General features: G+C 33.6%; 1 protein-coding gene across 1 annotated transcript in view; it reads left to right on the top strand.

Moving 5' to 3' along the window:
• The window catches only part of LOC143255930 (tolloid-like protein 1), a 103,170-nt gene that overhangs the window by 25,626 nt on the left and 59,959 nt on the right, over positions 1-17,585 (top strand). The window contains exons 7-16 of the mRNA XM_076512366.1: positions 2,474-2,707; positions 3,019-3,243; positions 4,554-4,676; positions 10,827-10,972; positions 11,295-11,490; positions 12,888-13,010; positions 13,802-13,962; positions 14,537-14,723; positions 15,706-15,831; positions 15,957-16,084. Of these exons, the coding sequence (XP_076368481.1) occupies positions 2,474-2,707; positions 3,019-3,243; positions 4,554-4,676; positions 10,827-10,972; positions 11,295-11,490; positions 12,888-13,010; positions 13,802-13,962; positions 14,537-14,723; positions 15,706-15,831; positions 15,957-16,084 (1,649 nt within the window). The remainder of the gene's footprint in view (positions 1-2,473; positions 2,708-3,018; positions 3,244-4,553; positions 4,677-10,826; positions 10,973-11,294; positions 11,491-12,887; positions 13,011-13,801; positions 13,963-14,536; positions 14,724-15,705; positions 15,832-15,956; positions 16,085-17,585) is intronic.

Here is a 17,585-nt window from a genome sequence, read left to right on the forward strand (position 1 = left end):
AACTAGTATGTAGCATTCTCTCAGAGAGGGCGTGTTTTTGTAGCTAATGTAGGAGACGAATTTTGTAGTACTGATACGGCCAGCTAGTGACATGTTCGTATTCTATCATAAACTAAACAATTCTATATTCTTACCATAACTGACTGTCATTACTTAGAAAAATTCAACTAATCCAAATAAATCGACGTTAGACAAAACTTTCAAAATGGTTTAGGATATCGTTTAGAAAATGTAGCTTAAAAACAAGAAGTAAAGATCACTTAGGGCTGTGAACACGTTATTAGAACAACTTACTAGACATTATTTTTGTCAGTTTATTTTTGTTGAGCATAAGACGAAACAAACTCATTGATGTAAAGTAATTCGCCTTTAACGTATGATGATATGATTGTCTGCCCGTGTTTTAAACTTATTCGAATGTTTCTCTAATTAAACAGATCCAAAGAGTCCGTGTCTAAGAAAATTGGGAGTGATGGGTGGGTAGGAATACAGTAAAAAAAAAAAGCTAAATTAAAGTGAACGTAGGATAAAAAAAAATCATCGTTGCACAGATATTGTAGATAAACTTGGATAGTTCAGTAAACAATGATACTTTTGATATTAGAACTATTTTAGGTTAACTGGAAGTAAAATTATTGCAGCATCCTTTTAAATATAAAAAACGTAATTCCTGTATAGCAAATGATTTATTGGTCGATCCCAAACTGTTTAGTTAAAGCTATTTAAGTTTAGAAACTGGAGAACGAATAGTGGTTTATAAAATTTGTGAAAGTCTTATTTTGGCCCTGTGGTGACAGTTTTAATACTTACTTACCCGTTGGTGTAGAAAGTGGACAAACAAACTGACACCATTAGACATGATTTAATAAGAAGTAGAAGGGAAAAATATTGACCCTCTCAAAATAAAAACTTGGACTGAGAATGTTTTAGATGTTCCAATGATCAGCATATGCATTTACCTTTACATATTACTTAGCTTTCGGTTGAACAGTTAGTTAACTGGCTTACAATGTTAAAATCCAGGGTACAATATCTCCAGTGGACAGAGTACAGATAGTTCATTGTCTAGTTTTGCAACAAGAAACCAATGGCATATTATATTTATTAGTTAATATCTGAAATGAATTCTTTATTAACTATTGAACTTTAGATATATAATAGTACGATCTCCTTCACTTCTTACATGATGTTCTATATACGGGTCCGAGCGAGGCCACGTGATTAGGTACCTGATTATGTATCCGAGGGTTCTTGGTTCGCGTCCCTATATAGACCAAATGAAAGTCGTGTTTCGCACTTTGAATTTGTTTGTGTGTATTAAGAGTTTGACAAACACCACAATTCTATGGGCACTTGTAGCTCAAGAACTTTAGACTGGAAGTGTTCACTAGTCTACTACTCCATGTTAGGAACGGTTAGCACTAATGTTCCTCCAACATATTTCCGCGAAATCTGTACAACAAATAAACTAATCTTTACATTCTGCTTCAATCATATTACAATAATATTTTTCTGTGTAGCATGTTTTCAGTATTATCGACAGAGAAGGACATCTTAACAGATTACACATTTTATCATTGACATTGAGTGTAATTAGTAAATAACGTATATTGTTAACATAAGATCTTTTACTGAAAATTAACGTTGCTATTGATTATTAAGAACTGGTCAAAAGCAAACAACGAAATTAATGTGTAAAACCATTTTAAATAGTGTAAGTTTTGTGTGCATTTATATTGTTTACATCAATGCATCAGGTTACTAAACCACACAATAATTAGATTGTATTGATTGACCTCACTGTTAAGAATAATTGCCTGGTTCGCAGTCTGTTGTTTATCATTGTATTGGAGGAGAGGGGGGTTACCTCGCAAAATGTGAAGAATAAAAATGATGTTTAATTATGTATTATGTATGTTGAATAGGTAAGAACGTTTTGATACGGTGTATCGTGAGTTCATGTATAATGTTTAATTTTCCTCTATTCATCTCTATTTGATAAAGAATAAAGAGCCCTTATTAAATATATGTTAAGACAAAAAATATTGTATGTTTAGATATGCTTTCTGTCCATTCATGTTAATGTGAATTGGTCACAGGAACGAAGGTTGTGCTTGCCATGGTTTCATTCCTTTTCTATGAATTGTTTCATTCAAGGTTTATTTCATTGATATCTCTTGAGAGGGCGGCTAGGAGTACAGAATGTATTGACTAATGAGATCCTGTTTGGAAAAAAACAAAACGAAAACCTACAGATTTGGATGCCGTATACACGTTCGCGGAAAAACATATTACTCTAAGGTTAACAAATTGGGACTCGCTTTTAAAAACTAGCTAAAAATAAAATAGAAATAGTGAAACTGTAATTGTGTTCCAAAAACGATGCTTGTTTTTTATTAAATTTTTATTATTTATTTTATCCATTTTTTCTATTGTATAACCTGCTTTGCCTCCTTTTTTTCTCCCCCTTTAGGGCAACAGTATAATTTCGACAAGCTCTCCGATGCGGAGGTGAACTCTATGGGATTGCCTTACGACTACAGCAGCATCATGCATTATGCCAGAAACACGTTTTCGATGAGTACAAATCTCGATACGATTCTTCCTAGGGAGAATCCTTTCAGTAACGAAAGACCTGAAATCGGTCAAAGGCTTCACTTAAGCAAAGGCGATATCGCTCAGACAAATGTAATGTACAAGTGTCCACGTAAGTATGCCGCTTGAAATGTCTGTTTTTATATCTGTTCCAAACCTTGAGTGTTGACTAATCAGTAAAATACCTTTATTTTCAACATTTCGTCATAAACATGTATTAAAAAAAAAAAGCATACTTGCCTGTCTTCCTATATTTCTGTGTATACATCATCTTCACAATGAGAAGAACTTTACAATAACCAATGGTACCGTTATCTCTCCACAATTTCCTTACTTTACAAATAGCAGACATGACTATGTATTTAAAGAAAAGCATGAACGTACCTGTCTGTCTGCCTGTATCTTTACATGTATTTTTTTCAGGATGTGGAAAAACTTTACAACAACCGAATGGTACTGTTACCTCTCCACAGTATCCAAAGTCACAAACGCCGCTAGAGGGCGATCATTGCGAATGGCGTATAATAGCCACTCAGGGAGAAAAAATAATTTTAAAGATCTTGGATTTGGATATTTTTGAGAGCGAGGAATGTAGAACGGATTACTTAGAAATACGAGATGGATACTGGTACAAATCACCGCTGCTGGGTAAGTCTGGGTACAGATAGTTACTGATAGGTTAATTTCAGATGTCTTGGTACGAATGCCATTAGAGATTTTATAATAGTTTAAAATAATTCAAATTATTAAAGTACTCTCTTTACTAATATGTATAATACGAAACACTTTCTACTGTTTCCAGCAACCAACAGCTTAATATGCTATTAAGTATATACTTGTGACAACGTACCATTAGGCTTACTTTGCCACTTTTACTGTGTGGTTGTTTGTGAGGAATTCGCTCGACATACCAAGCTTATTTATTACGTAATAAATCTTGAATGCTGTATCTTGGTTGTAGAGATTGTTTTTCAGATACAGTTTCAAATAAAATTTATGTACTGTGGAATCATTAGCAATACATTTTGAGAATTTAGTTTTCTGTTGCTCATTATTGAACTTAGTTTATAGATAAGATGACCAATTGGAAATTCTAGTTCGGCATTTACATGTTGAACCAGTATGTTTATAACATTATTATATACTCTGACTATGGTCCAAGCATGACACTTTTCATTTCACTTAGAAAACGTGGTTAAAAATTGTTCTGTTATATATCACAAACCTCAAGGTTTACCGGAAGTCTAGCTCTAAGCGTCTAATGATAACAGATTTAACTTTTATATTGCTGGCCAACGTTAGCAATGGATTTTATCGGTACAAATATAATTCTGACATGAAGTAATGTGTTTGTATGTGAGGTGTTACTGACGTTTTTTCATGCAATCTTCGTAACAAGAAGAGCAATGTCATGCGAGTGAATCGTATTCGAACTGCGTTTATTTGTGTTAAATCTCGGTCTTTTAATCAGTGGCACTTATGTGAGATTGTTTAATCTGCTTCCACTCTTATACCATCAGGATGTTGCTAATAAAAAGGTCACTGACCGTATTCTGCCACTGCTATTGCTGATGAATTAAACGAAAGACGCCCTAGAAAAACAAGTCTTTTTTTTTTTTTAAATTAACTAAATGGTGTTAAAAATACAAAGGGAAACTAGTACAAGTTTCTATTTACAAGTTTGAAAATTTAGTGAGGTAAAACCATAAGTATGTTGTGACAACTTTCACAACTTGAAGGCACTTGAATATTGTGTAGACTTTTATACAATAGTAATTTTAATTTTTCAAAAGTGTTTTTTTTTTGGTTTCGATTACATGACTGAGTAATTTTATGGGGTAGAGAGCCCGATTTTAATATGAATACCTTTTGCGACGAATTAAACATCAGGGCAATGAGAAGTACTTTAGAATAATTTCGTTAATATTAAATAATTTATTTTACCTTTTAATCTTTAGGTCGGTTGTGCGGCATCAGGAAAGCTCCCATCAAGTTCATGACGTCAGGACACCGAATGCTAGTTACCTACCGAACATCAACCAATCAGAATGGACACAAAGGCTTTAAATCACTGTACGAAGGTAAGTGCAAGAGAGCACGTGCGTGATGTTACTTTGCTGTCACCTAGCTATATTTTGTGATCCAAATACCTTGTCGTTCTATCGACAGCGTAGCTAATGCTGCAAGATAGTTTTATGAAGTAAATTAGTAATTAAACACCAGAATTCCTTAAATTAAAGAAACTAAATGTTGGTACAAGGAGAGATGAAGATAGGTAATAACAATCAGCAGTGATAACATCCATGCCCTCTGGAGAACTTCGGGTAATTTAAAGTAACTTTGAAATGTTATATTTCTAACTATAATATTACTTAGGTTGAGAAAAATGTTTGGTCCTATCAATACACATGCACTCTGGAATGCACATCACTGATTATATTCACCAAGAAATTAACGAAAAGTTCACTTACTTAACTATGAGGTCTAGTAACCTAAACTCCTAATTGTAAAGTTAAACTTCCATGGTGGCCATCACTGTTGCATGCAGAATTTTTATGTACTCAAAGAGTCAGTTCACAGTATTTGTTGGAATATTTCACCAGCCAACGTACATTTATGACGCTTAACTGGTGGTAGGACTTGGAGAAGTCAAAAGGGATTGGAATACTTCACCAGTCAACGTACACTTACATGACACTTAACTCGTAGTATAACTTAGATATCATAAAGGGAAGCTCATTTGTACGTTTCATTAACGTCGTTTCTCCCAATTTCAGTGATTGGAACTTGGCAATTTAGTTTTGATAGCATGGTGTAGCATTACATGTATAATTCATGGTACTGCACTTTTTTACAGTGTTGCATCAAAGAACCTTTTGTTAACGAAAAGCCTGTATGGTTTTTTGGTAAACGGTGATTCGTGGTACTATTGTTTCATTAATTTCTGCCCTGCTATTCATCAAACTACAAATCTTTTCTAAAACTGCCGCATGTTATTCTGTTACTTTGGAATACTGAAATGTTTTAAATACTGGGCAAACCCATCTTTCTGTAGTATATACCATTCTGCTGACGCAATATCATACTTGTTTGACGTATGCAGTCTTACGTATCGTAAGTAGAACTCGTATTTTTCTTGCAGCATAGTGACGGATTGAGTCATACGTGCTATAGTAAGGGGAAGAGCATTGTATCTTTTTGGCAGCATGGTAATGGGATAGTAATCAGTGTGTTCATAATAGTGAATTATTCCTACTTATGTCATAGCCACTTCCACTTCATTTACACATTGTGTTGAGTTCTGTATTCATGTTCAGACTTATTTCACACAATACACTCACCTTTATCAATAGTTTCTTCAACGAAGAGGTATATTCCTGCTCACTTTATCGATTGTATTGAATTATAGAAGTTCATTATTAGACAGTCTTGGTAGAGGAATAAAGAAAATAAATCGGTTGTTTACCTTTGTCTGTTTTTTTAGCACTTCATACAGTGCAATATGGATTTGTATAATTGGTCTATAATACTGTAGTTCGTTCTAACAAAAATACGCTTTCCTGACCGATAAATCTTTTGTCCAATTGCATTTAGAGGCGACTGGTTGTGAACCATAAGTCCATAATTTTGTAATGCAGGACAAAATATTTTTAATCTTTTAATTCTAGTGATACAGTAACAATACTGGACACGTTTAAGTCTATATTTGTCATCTGAACATCATCAGTATTTTCATATCCGAATTTTGTGAATTTGGATTTAAGTTAACTTTAACAATTTGATAAAGAGATAACGCCAGTGACTTGATAGAAGTGCTGAAATATAAAGCATTTGGTCATTTTGTAACTGAAAGTTTAAGATATATTTTGTCCGTCACGTTCTGGTTTCTTGCTCGTAACTGTATAGAACGATGTACCCACAGTTGTATCTTAAAGTAAAGTTATTTTTTGTTATACATCGGAAGCTGTTAAATATTTACAGTTGATACTAGTAATGTGGAAGCTAATCCGTTAATACTGGCACAATCATGGGTCAACTGGACCAGAACCGTCACAGTACTCCATAAAAGCCAACGTTGAACAACTATGAAAACATACCCAGTGAAGTGAAACACTCTAGGGTATAGATTGACTGTAATCTCATCAGCATTTTAATGTCGAGATCGATCCTTTCTTTAGTAAACACTGGCAGTATGTGTGTCTGTGATTGTCTTCCTCATAATTCACAAATTACTGTATTTCCTACACTAATTTTGCCTAATAGTGAGTGAGTAATCATTTAAAATGTTTGCTAGTTTACATATTTGTCACCAAATGACGATGTGCTTATTCTATTGAATTTCGTTAAATAGCAAGACACGTAACTTGTGTGTTTTTATTTTCAACCTAAGCTTTCTCAAGTTGGTTGAATCTCTCGAACTTGCATGCTTGATTAATTTTCTGCCTTTTTTTATTATTTAAGAGCTGTTACATATTATTAGTTGTTAATGTAATATTGATGCAATTTTGATTACTTTAACTATTGCGAGCACATCGTTTCCTTCATGATAGTATCACTTAGCCTATGAAACGCACCAACCGTGACTTTTTCACAAAATTCGTCCAATGATTCATATTTGACTAATATAGCATACCCAGAATGTTCAGCTGCAACAAAACTCAACATTAACTTTCTTTGCCAAGGATATTACCTTGAGACCTCGCAAAGTCTTCAAAAGACCAATCATCTAGGAAAGCGAATCTCTGTTGTTAAAGTAGTATAGGCTTGTTTGTTTCAGGTGAATATTCACCTGAAACAATAAGATAACTGTTATGGTTGCGCTGTTAATAGCAAAAGCTTGACTGAATACTTTAAAATTATAATGCATATATCTAACTGGTGATGATAATAAGGCTTAAGAGTTTTTTTATTAATTGTCCAAATTTTCTTATCGATTATTATGTTTAATTTATAATTTAAAAAAACAAACAAAAAAAAAAAGGAATATTGTAGCGAGTTTTCGTTCTTATTTTTTAATCATTGTATCAAATTTCTATTTGAGCATAACGCAGTGTTACTTTATTAGTTTCTTGCCCTTGGAATGCAAGTAGGTTATGTTAGATTTCCATTGTACTCGAATTAGCACATTATCACACTTATTAACACTTTCAACCTCGAGATAGAATGCGTAGTTGTATTTCAAAATTATGATGTTTGGTGTCATTACAGCTAATTTTTAGTTCTTGCTTACAATGTGATAAATTACATTTCGTTTCGAAAGTACACTTTCTATTTTGCCATTACTTTCTTTGCTTTCCATGGTAGTTGACTCAATGAAACGTTAAAGTGTGTGTACTGTAATGAACAAAATGTTTTGAGATAGTTATAAACGTATCAAATAATGTTTGTTATCAGTATATCTAAATTGTTTAAGGTTCCTGTTTCTGGAACCTCAAACATAACAAATGCTTCAGCAAAAGACAGTTTGGCAATTCGTGTATTTACTCACTTAGAAATAATGCAAAAGTAATGAGTGTAACTATTATGGTCTAGTCCAGCTGTGATAGACTGAATTTGGAAAAAAATTTGTTGCTTTTGAGATTTGAAGGGTACAAAAAAGCATGTCAAAAATTTATGGCATTTGTATTTCTCTAACGTCTCTCTCTCTCTGCCGCGGCCTTGTTTTTTTAAAGCGTTATATTCGTAATCTGAAGCTTGCGGGTTCGAATCCCCGTCTCTAAACATACTCGCCTTTTCAGCTTTGGGATTTAGAATATGACGGCCAGTCCCACTGTTGATAGCAAGAGTAGCACAAGAGTTGGCGATGGGTATGTTGACTATCTGCTTTTCTTCTAGTTTTATCACTGCTAATTTAGGGACGACGAGCATAGATAATCGTCGTGCAGACTGGAGCAAAATACAAATCAAACCAGTATTTATTCACTTGTCACAATTATTAACTGCTCTATAAGAAAAGAAAAAAACGTTGTAAACGACGTAAAAATCCATAACTAAAAACTTGTGCATTGTAATGTATAAATATTACGAAACATAAGTATCTTTTATTCGAGTATATGCTTATAAAAACCGACAACACGACCTAATACCAGTACTGATACCTGTGTTTATCCAGATGTTTTACATAAACAGGATGTGTTTAGCCTTTATTTGTGGTAACCTTGTTACGCGCAACTAGGACTATGAACATTTGTATCTTCTCTCATGGCATTTCTTCTGGTCATGTTATCAAAATGGTTTCGAATGATTTATCCAGAGTATTCCAGTTTACTATCAATTGGTCTTATATAATGACAAATGAAACTTAACAGTTTTAGTTTTAGTCAAGGTAATATCGGTGTTTAAGTTTCTTTGTATTGCTCTTAAGGCGGAAAAGCCAATGATACACAAAGATGAGCAGTTTTCACTGATGTTACTTTGTTATAATGAAACAGTGCTTTTGTTAATTGTTGTGGTTTAGTCTTTGACCGAATTTAATTATATCGTGCTCTACAAAGAAATTATCAAATATTTGTTATTGTAGTCGTATTAGTTAACCTGTTGATTCAGTTTCACCAAAGAATTACACAAACAAAACACTTGTCGACACTAAAGCAAGGAAAAGTAGGTGTAGAATAAGAAACAGTTAACACAATGAATCAGTTTATAAAAAGACTGCGTAAAACGATGAAAAACTTACCTCTACTAACAAACGTAACCTTATGCAGGACAAGAGTTGTTTGTAATTAAGCACAAAGCTACACAATGGGCTATCTGTGCTCTGCCCACCACGGGTAACAAAATCCAGATTCTAGGATTGTGAGTCCCGCAGACATGCCGCTGCGCCACTAGGGGGCGTAGCACAAGGGAAACTTACTCGTAGTAACAAATGTATCAAAAATAAAAAGTAAATGTAGTAAGAAACATAGCTTACTTTTTGTGATAACAAACTACTGTAACAAAAGATAAGTAATAAACTAATTGGTATACCTAAAACAATGAAAATGCAATTATCTCTCTCACGCGCGCGCACACACAAGATTGCTACGAGAGTTACTGTAAGAAACTGAAGTCATCTTTGTACCTCTTAAAAAAATAAGACTTAGTGAATAAAACATAATATCAATACAGTAAACAGATGATAACAGTATTTAGTAGTTAAGTGGTAATTCAGTGTTATTGGCAGTATGGTTCTTTCGTGTGGTCTGAATCAACGATGACAGTTTCACAAGAATTGCAATAACGTCAACGAAAACGCAAATGAACAGCATACACAAGAGTTGAATATAACAAAAGCACCTAACGTTTTTATTTTCACTTTACTCAACCTAACTACTAAAACCATAGACTGGAAATGAGCTAATTATACTGGATGCCAGCTGTAATAACACTTGATATAGAAGAACATCATGAACTAAACTCTTATCTGAATAAAAGGAGCAAGAATAAGAAAAAAGTAGCTTAAAGAAAAAATACATGTGTAACTGGGCACAGAAAGGCTACTTTTCTAATATCCATCAGTCGCTCATGATAGATGATAATCCTATATTTTCGTTGGAAGATCAGGTCAACAACCCAACAAAGACAGCTTAAAGTAAGTGTGGTTTAATAGTACCACCAGAGTAAAGAGATAACTTAATGATTACTAAAAAGATTCTTTAAGGTATACATTTAAAGCGATCACGAGTGGGTTGTAACAGTTAACATCAGGAAATGTACACAGATGTAATGAAAATAGTAAGTTGTAACATCTGAAGATATTGCTTCTCCACCCAGATAAATGAAGTTGTTTACGTTAAAGTTTATTCATACTATATTCAAGACGACTGCTACCGAAGTGTATAGTAGACAGTTGTGGTAAAAGAGTGCTACAGGTTTGCTAGTAGACGGTGTAGTGAATGATTTTGGGATTGCTGCCAATTAGAACTGTATTTCTAGGTCATATGGCTGTAAGGTAATTAGTACCTATTGAACTGAAAGTAATTGTTTTGTCTTGTTAACAGATTTGACTTTTCAGTAATTTATTTGCATACGTTTGGCTACCATAGGACGATGAAAAATGGAGATCTTTTGAAGCCTTTGGAGCTTGTAATCTATAATTAAAATTATCTTCTAGCAAAGCACGAAAAACAAACTCCGTAGACTTGGCCCTGTTTTTTTCATATTTAGTGTAAGTATTCTATATTGATTGGTATTGAAAAGAGACTACGATATAGTTAAAAATAAGTTGGACACTTTTGACTTTTGACTTCTAGCAATTTGTGGTGGTGACGTAATCATGGAGAAAGGTGTCTTGCAGAGTCCAAACTATCCCGAAGATTATCGACCCCACACGGCATGCGAATGGAAGATAAGCGTTCCTGAAACCTATCAAGTGGCCTTTGAGTTCCAGTCCTTTGAGGTAAATTATTGCAAGATTCACTTTTAATATACGTGATGCTATATGGGAGGAGAGACGGTATAAAGTAATTTCACAAGAAATCATAGTCAAGTAATAGGTTAGTTTGTAAATAATGTTTAGGTTCGATTTATATGCAGCGCTAAACCTTTAGTTCTTTGCCATAAGAAATTCAAGGGTGATGACATAGTGCTGGCCAAAGAAAATATCGCTGAGAAACACGTTCACATTTACATATAAAAACAAAATGGCTTTAAATATCGTTTAGCAGCATTTTTATTTTACGTTGTTAAACAGCATTGTTCTTTTTCTTTACTCGGTGTAGATTGAAAATCATGACAACTGTGTCTATGACTATGTGGAAATACACGATGGTCATGATGTTGCTAGCCCTCTACTGGGAAGATTCTGTGGTTACAAAATTCCAGTCGAAGTTCGCTCCACGAAAAATAAGATGTTGGTTAAGTTTGTGTCTGATGGATCTGTGGAAAAAGCGGGATTTTCTGCTAATTTTGTAAAAGGTTTGTTTTATGTACCGATACAAACACCTTTTAAAGAAGGTAAGTTCATTATTGCTAAATGCCTGAATACAAGATTTTTTAATGTACTTAACACTGTTTTAGCACACTCCCAACACGATCAGAAACGTTTTAGAAGTTTTTCGTTGTACGAATCATTTAGACTTTATTGCGATACCATAGCTTCACATTCCGATATTGCGTTAATTACATAAATGTACTAAATAGTAATAATGTATTCTCAAGATAGCTGGTATGGGTATTAAAACTTCAATTGAAATACAGTACAAAACAACGTTTCGACCTTCTTAGGCCATCTTCACGTGTCTGTACACCTACACGCGCACAACAATAACCTACGAAAGGCGAAACGTTGTTGTGTACGTTATTGCAATACAGACTTCAATAGTCATACCCAGCGGTTTGAAGAATACAGATGTACGTCAAATGCGTTTCACGTCGTCATAAAATGGTAATATTCATAGTTCCTGTGTTTATCACAAGACGTGTCCCTGTTTTCATGAGGGTGGTGAAGTCATTTGGAAGTACATGGTGTCCATGGTATATCCATGGATCTACCTTTCTGTTGTACGTTTTCTTAAAGCTATACTCGGAGTCTATGCCCTTGGTTTCAGTACAGGTGAAAACATCTTTTCTTGTTGCCCTGTTTATCTATAACTTTAGTCAGTTCAGTCGTGTATTTTCAAATTTAAACATTAAATTCAATTATTTCTGCTTTCATGACCTGCTTTGTTTCCAAGCCTTATTTTAAGGCTTTGTAAGGTTTTATGTTCGTGCTCTGTTAAATTCTAAGTAAATACTTGTTTTTTTATGATATGCACTTGGTTCAGCCTTGCTTTAGTTCCTCATTTACTTATTTGAAATAATCTCTACCAATACTTGATTATTGTCTATTGATAACATGCAAGTATTTGTACAGCTAGCTATTATACTGTTTGTTTTTTATTGAACTCTAAATATGATCGCAAATGTACCTGTGAGACGATCATTACCATATGACAAACATTAAAAAATTAAAAGATTGTCACACTGATACGAACCACTGCCGTTTTGAAATTGGGATAAAAGTAAAACTGCTAATATCTTTATACGTGGTGTTTGTAGATGCTGTGTATCTTTTTTTAGGATCGATTGAATGTGGTTGGTTTTACTGGTACACAATTACTAAGTACCATTCACAGATGTTTAATTATATTGTGCTTATTTTATGCTGGTTAATAAGGTGCAGTCTTGTAAGTGCACACATCAGTCCAAAGTATTTTACAAAGTTTACAGTACATAGTTAATCTATGTTTTTATCCTGAGAGATTAATACATCACGAAAGTTGTTTTTATAAGTGTAGGTTAGGAAGTCATTGTTTTCTGTCTACGATAAACAGAATATGATGAGTGTTCCGGAAAGAACCATGGCTGTGAACACATTTGTGTGAACACAATGGGAGGATTCAGGTGCGAATGCAAAATTGGCTACGAACTTCATTCTGACGGGAAAATGTGTGAAGGTAAAACTTTTATATTTGTGCAGCATTTATCACAAGTTCGGAATTTATTAACCCAAATAATAAACTGGGTTTAAGCCTGATTTATTGTTTTGTTTTTTATTTTATTGGTTGAATTTAATCATTCATCATTCCTGGAAAATTGTAACGGAATTGAATGCTATAGATATAAAATTTGTTTCAAAAGAAATAAAGTACAATTTTCGAGTGGTTTTTTTAGACAAAAAAACGTTTTATTTTTGTTTTCAATCATCTGAATAACCTGCCTTATGTCATAGAATTAAACATGTACGGGGCTTGGCATGGTCAGGTGGGTTAAGACGTTCGACCCGTAATCTGAGGGTCGCGGGTTCGAATCCCCGTCATACCAAACATGCTTGCCCTTGCAGTCGTGGGGACGTTATAATGTTATAGTTAATCCCATTATTCATTGGTAAAAGTGTAGCTCAAGAGTTGACGGTGAATGGTGATGACTAACTGCTTTCTCTCTAGACTTACACTGCTAAATTAGGGACGGCTAGCGTGGATAGCTCTCGTGTAGATTTACGCGAAATTAAAAAGCAGACATTTACGGCTGAAATTGTACTACCAGTTAAAATTGAAGTGTATCGGATAGAAAATATTCATTTCCCAATATACATGTTTTAAATTTCTTTTAAAGATATTATTGACTAGAATAGTCATAAATACTAAGAGTTAGTAAAGAAATATAAAGGCATCGATATGCAAAAATGTAAAAGCATTAATCATTTAACTGGTATATGTATATTAACGGTATTCTGTAACATATGTAGATGCTTGTGGTGGTACTATCGAGGTAGCCAATGGAACCATTATTAGCCCATCCTTTCCAGACCTCTACCCCCCGAATAAGAAGTGCGTCTGGGAAATCATTGCTCTTCCTCAGTTTCGAATTACTGTGAATTTCACTCATTTTGATTTGGAGGGAAACAATGTAAGTATAATATTATCTTTACTCTATCTACTTCGATTGCCTGGCCTCCCTAACGTACCTGATCTGAGTGATATGATGTGACTGACGTATAGCTTCGATAATGCATATTTTATCAATGTTGGATGCCATTAGTGCCTCACCTGACTGTTTTGCTCTTCTCATAACATATTTTTACATGGATTTTTGCAATGTCCATTTTGATTAGTGTGGTTCCTCTATTGTATATGTTGTGGTGTATTTTATGCTCTTGTGTTCGTAATCTGCTGTTGTTCTTAAACTTTAATCTGTCACGAATCCCCTTTTTTTTGTCAGTTTGCATAAATTGTGCCCATTTCCATCTTTTATTTATTACACCAGATCCTAAAATATAAATACAATCAACGACGCAATGAACTCCACTGTGAATGAAGTACAAGCAGATTCTTTTTATTATTAAAATGGAATATTAATATTAACAATAATAGATTTTTAGCAATCCTTCTGGAACTCCCAGGTGGTGCCAACACTGATCTAATGAATCTTCTTTCAGTGCCATTTTTAATCACAGCTCCTTGCGGTGTTGGTTTTATTTCAGCAAGACTGCAAATACGACAGTCTCGATATCCAAAGTAAGAAGAGTGGAAATAGTGTTAGAAAACATGGCGTCTTTTGTGGCTCACGATTACCGCCGGTAATCACATCGGAAGGAAATAATCTTCGAATCGAGTTCAATTCTGATAATTCAGTCCAGAAGAGTGGATTTGCTGCCGTGTTTTTCACGGGTACCATGATTTATTTTTCTTTTGAGTTCTTTGAAATTAGCCCAAAGAAGTAAAGTTCTAACTTCTGCCACACGCTGGCCTCAGTGTATGAAATATTAAATTTTTTGTTAGTTAACTGTACATTTTCATTATCTGTTTTAATTGAATTTCCAAGATATATAAGAAATAACGGAAATGGACATCAATTCCCAAAAGAAACAGCAAAATTATACTCCAATCGCAATTGTCATTTCTTAAAGAAACAACATTGGAAGAATAAAGATTTTTAACCAATGACAGTGAGAAGTTGGTCTTATTTATTGACAGATAAAATAAGCAGGACCTGCTTACTTTATTGTGCACTTATTTCTTTGCTTAGATCTTTTAGATTATAGTCTTTTTGCACAACATTAACAAATGTCACTATTTATAAATCTTGGATAAAAAAAAAACATCTCGTTTTACCTCGAGAGAAAGTGGTTTAAATTAGAGCAAAACTATTTTCAGGTTTTATTGGCTTAACCTTGTTTCGGAAACTTATTCAAAACATCCAATAACTGTGTTCACTTTGTTTTTTTTTAAACGCTTAATTATAACCTGTTTGAATTGCTACTAATTTAATATTTCCACCATAATCTTAATGTCGCGTCCTGGGAAATACCTTTTGACTCTCAAGTAGGTTTGCTCCTTTGACATTTGATTACTGGAGTATACGTTCCGTACTCGTCACGTTATGCGTCAGTGTAATTACTATTTTATGCATGGGGTTAAAATGATGTTGAGAAATTTAAATTTAGTTTTTTACATATGAAATTACAAATAACAATTTAGACCAGAAAGCAACTTAATAAAGGCAAAAAAAAAAAAAGTTAGAAGCGTTTTCATAATAAACACATGATTTTGAAATGTCGTAGGTACAAAATCTTTATCCCTTGTAATATTTGTGACCTTACTATAATGGTAGCTTCTACTTATTAACGTTTCTCTCAAATTTATATAACAGACCGTGATGAATGTGCCACGAATAACGGAGGTTGTCAACACATCTGTAAGAATACGATAGGAAGCTACATGTGTTCTTGTCAGAACGGTTTTGTCCTTCATGAAAATAAACATTACTGTAAAGAAGGTAAGTTCATGTTATACTTTCATAAACAAGAACAAAGTAGCTTGTACTTCTAAATTAATGTGAACGTTTCGTGCCTAGACAGAATAATAATTAGGCACTAGCTCTGTTTCTATTTTTTACATTAGGAAGTTGTTTGCATCACGTCACTGCTCCAGTTGGAGAAATCGCTAGCCCTAACTATCCAGACTATTATCCAAATAAGAAAGAATGTACATGGTTGTTCACTGCCACGCCAGGACACAGGGTCAAACTGGTATCTGTTTATATCATTTTGTATTCGTATTTGTGTTTATCTATATTATCTGTGTATTTCTAAATGTGTTTTAAATTTAATTTTACTTCAATATTTTAATTTCTGAGGTATAAGTATTAATATAATATACTGAATAAAGAAATTAAATTTAAGTAGAATTGATATTTCAACGTCACTGCAGTTGATGTCTACCATCTCACCAGACTGTTCTGTGGGTATTCTTTAATATATACCTGTGTATGTGGGTAACAAGCCAAACAGAGATGCATAAAGAAGTGTCGGTAGGAAGCACAGTAAATAAATAAATCCTATTGTTAACACTAGTAATAAATATACATAAAAAAAACAGCGTTTTCTAGGTTAATTCTTACTAATGTTTTTAAAATTAAGAAATCTAGTACGCGCATAGTATCTTAATTGGAAAACAAAGTTGCCTTTTGAAATTCACAAGTACTCTAGTTTAAAATATAAAGATATTAATCTATGCACATACATGAACTCAATATTTAAAAGCCAAATTAAGACAAATATTGAAGATACTTTTTTTAAAGTCCAAAATGTTTAGCAAAAACAGAATCCCAAGTTTGTACAAAAATATTAAAACTGATCCATTATTGCATTAGCAATAAACACAATATAAAAGAACCAAACAACAAATAAAATGTACCTTTTATGTTCTCTTTATGAATGGTAGTCATCTTAAAGAAAAAGTTCTACTGCCATAGCTCCAGAAAGCGTGTTGGGGGAGATATCCTTTCTATCAGACAATCTGAAAGCGAAGATGAAAACCGAAACGACTGAAAAGGAAAATCAAAAAGAAGCCTCTGGGCTAGGGCGCTAGAACCCACCCCACAACTAAGCCTGTTGTAGTATGGTATTTTACCACCTACAAGTAATTGCTCTGAATAATAATAATAATAGATGTTTAACCACACTCGATTTCTACGATTATATAACACAACTATTATATCTACTCATTTACTTAGATGTGTGTGTAAAGTGTACATTTGCCTCGTAATAAGCATCTTATTAAATTTTTTTTCGGAATTGTCAAAGGAAATATTTATAAGCTTGAATACCATGTAAATTTTGAATTCTCGTAGACTGTTCTTTGAATAATTATTTAACAACGCCATCTCTTGGTAACAGAAGCTTACCATTGTACACTAAAAGTAAATGGACCAGGTATGGACCACTGGTTGATGTAAAGTCCATTCCAGATTTCATCTTCAATCCACCGCTATCGCAAAGAAAATAAATAAAATCGCTCTCTTCATTATGGAGCTGTAGATGCGTAACAAGAGTGACAGTCAAATCCTACTATTTGATTAGAACAACCTTTTAATTGCGGTGGTTGATGCTGAATATTTCCGTCTAACCTATCACTTTATGAATAAGTAACGAAGGTAATATTGGATTAGCTTTTCGCAAAATTCAATAAAATATCAGCATCCAACTGAATGTGTTTATTCACACATATCCATGTACGAAACGTTCAACA

The sequence above is a fragment of the Tachypleus tridentatus genome, chromosome 7, assembly GCF_004210375.1.
Source record: "Tachypleus tridentatus isolate NWPU-2018 chromosome 7, ASM421037v1, whole genome shotgun sequence".
NCBI classification, from domain to species: Eukaryota; Metazoa; Arthropoda; class Merostomata; order Xiphosura; family Limulidae; genus Tachypleus; species Tachypleus tridentatus.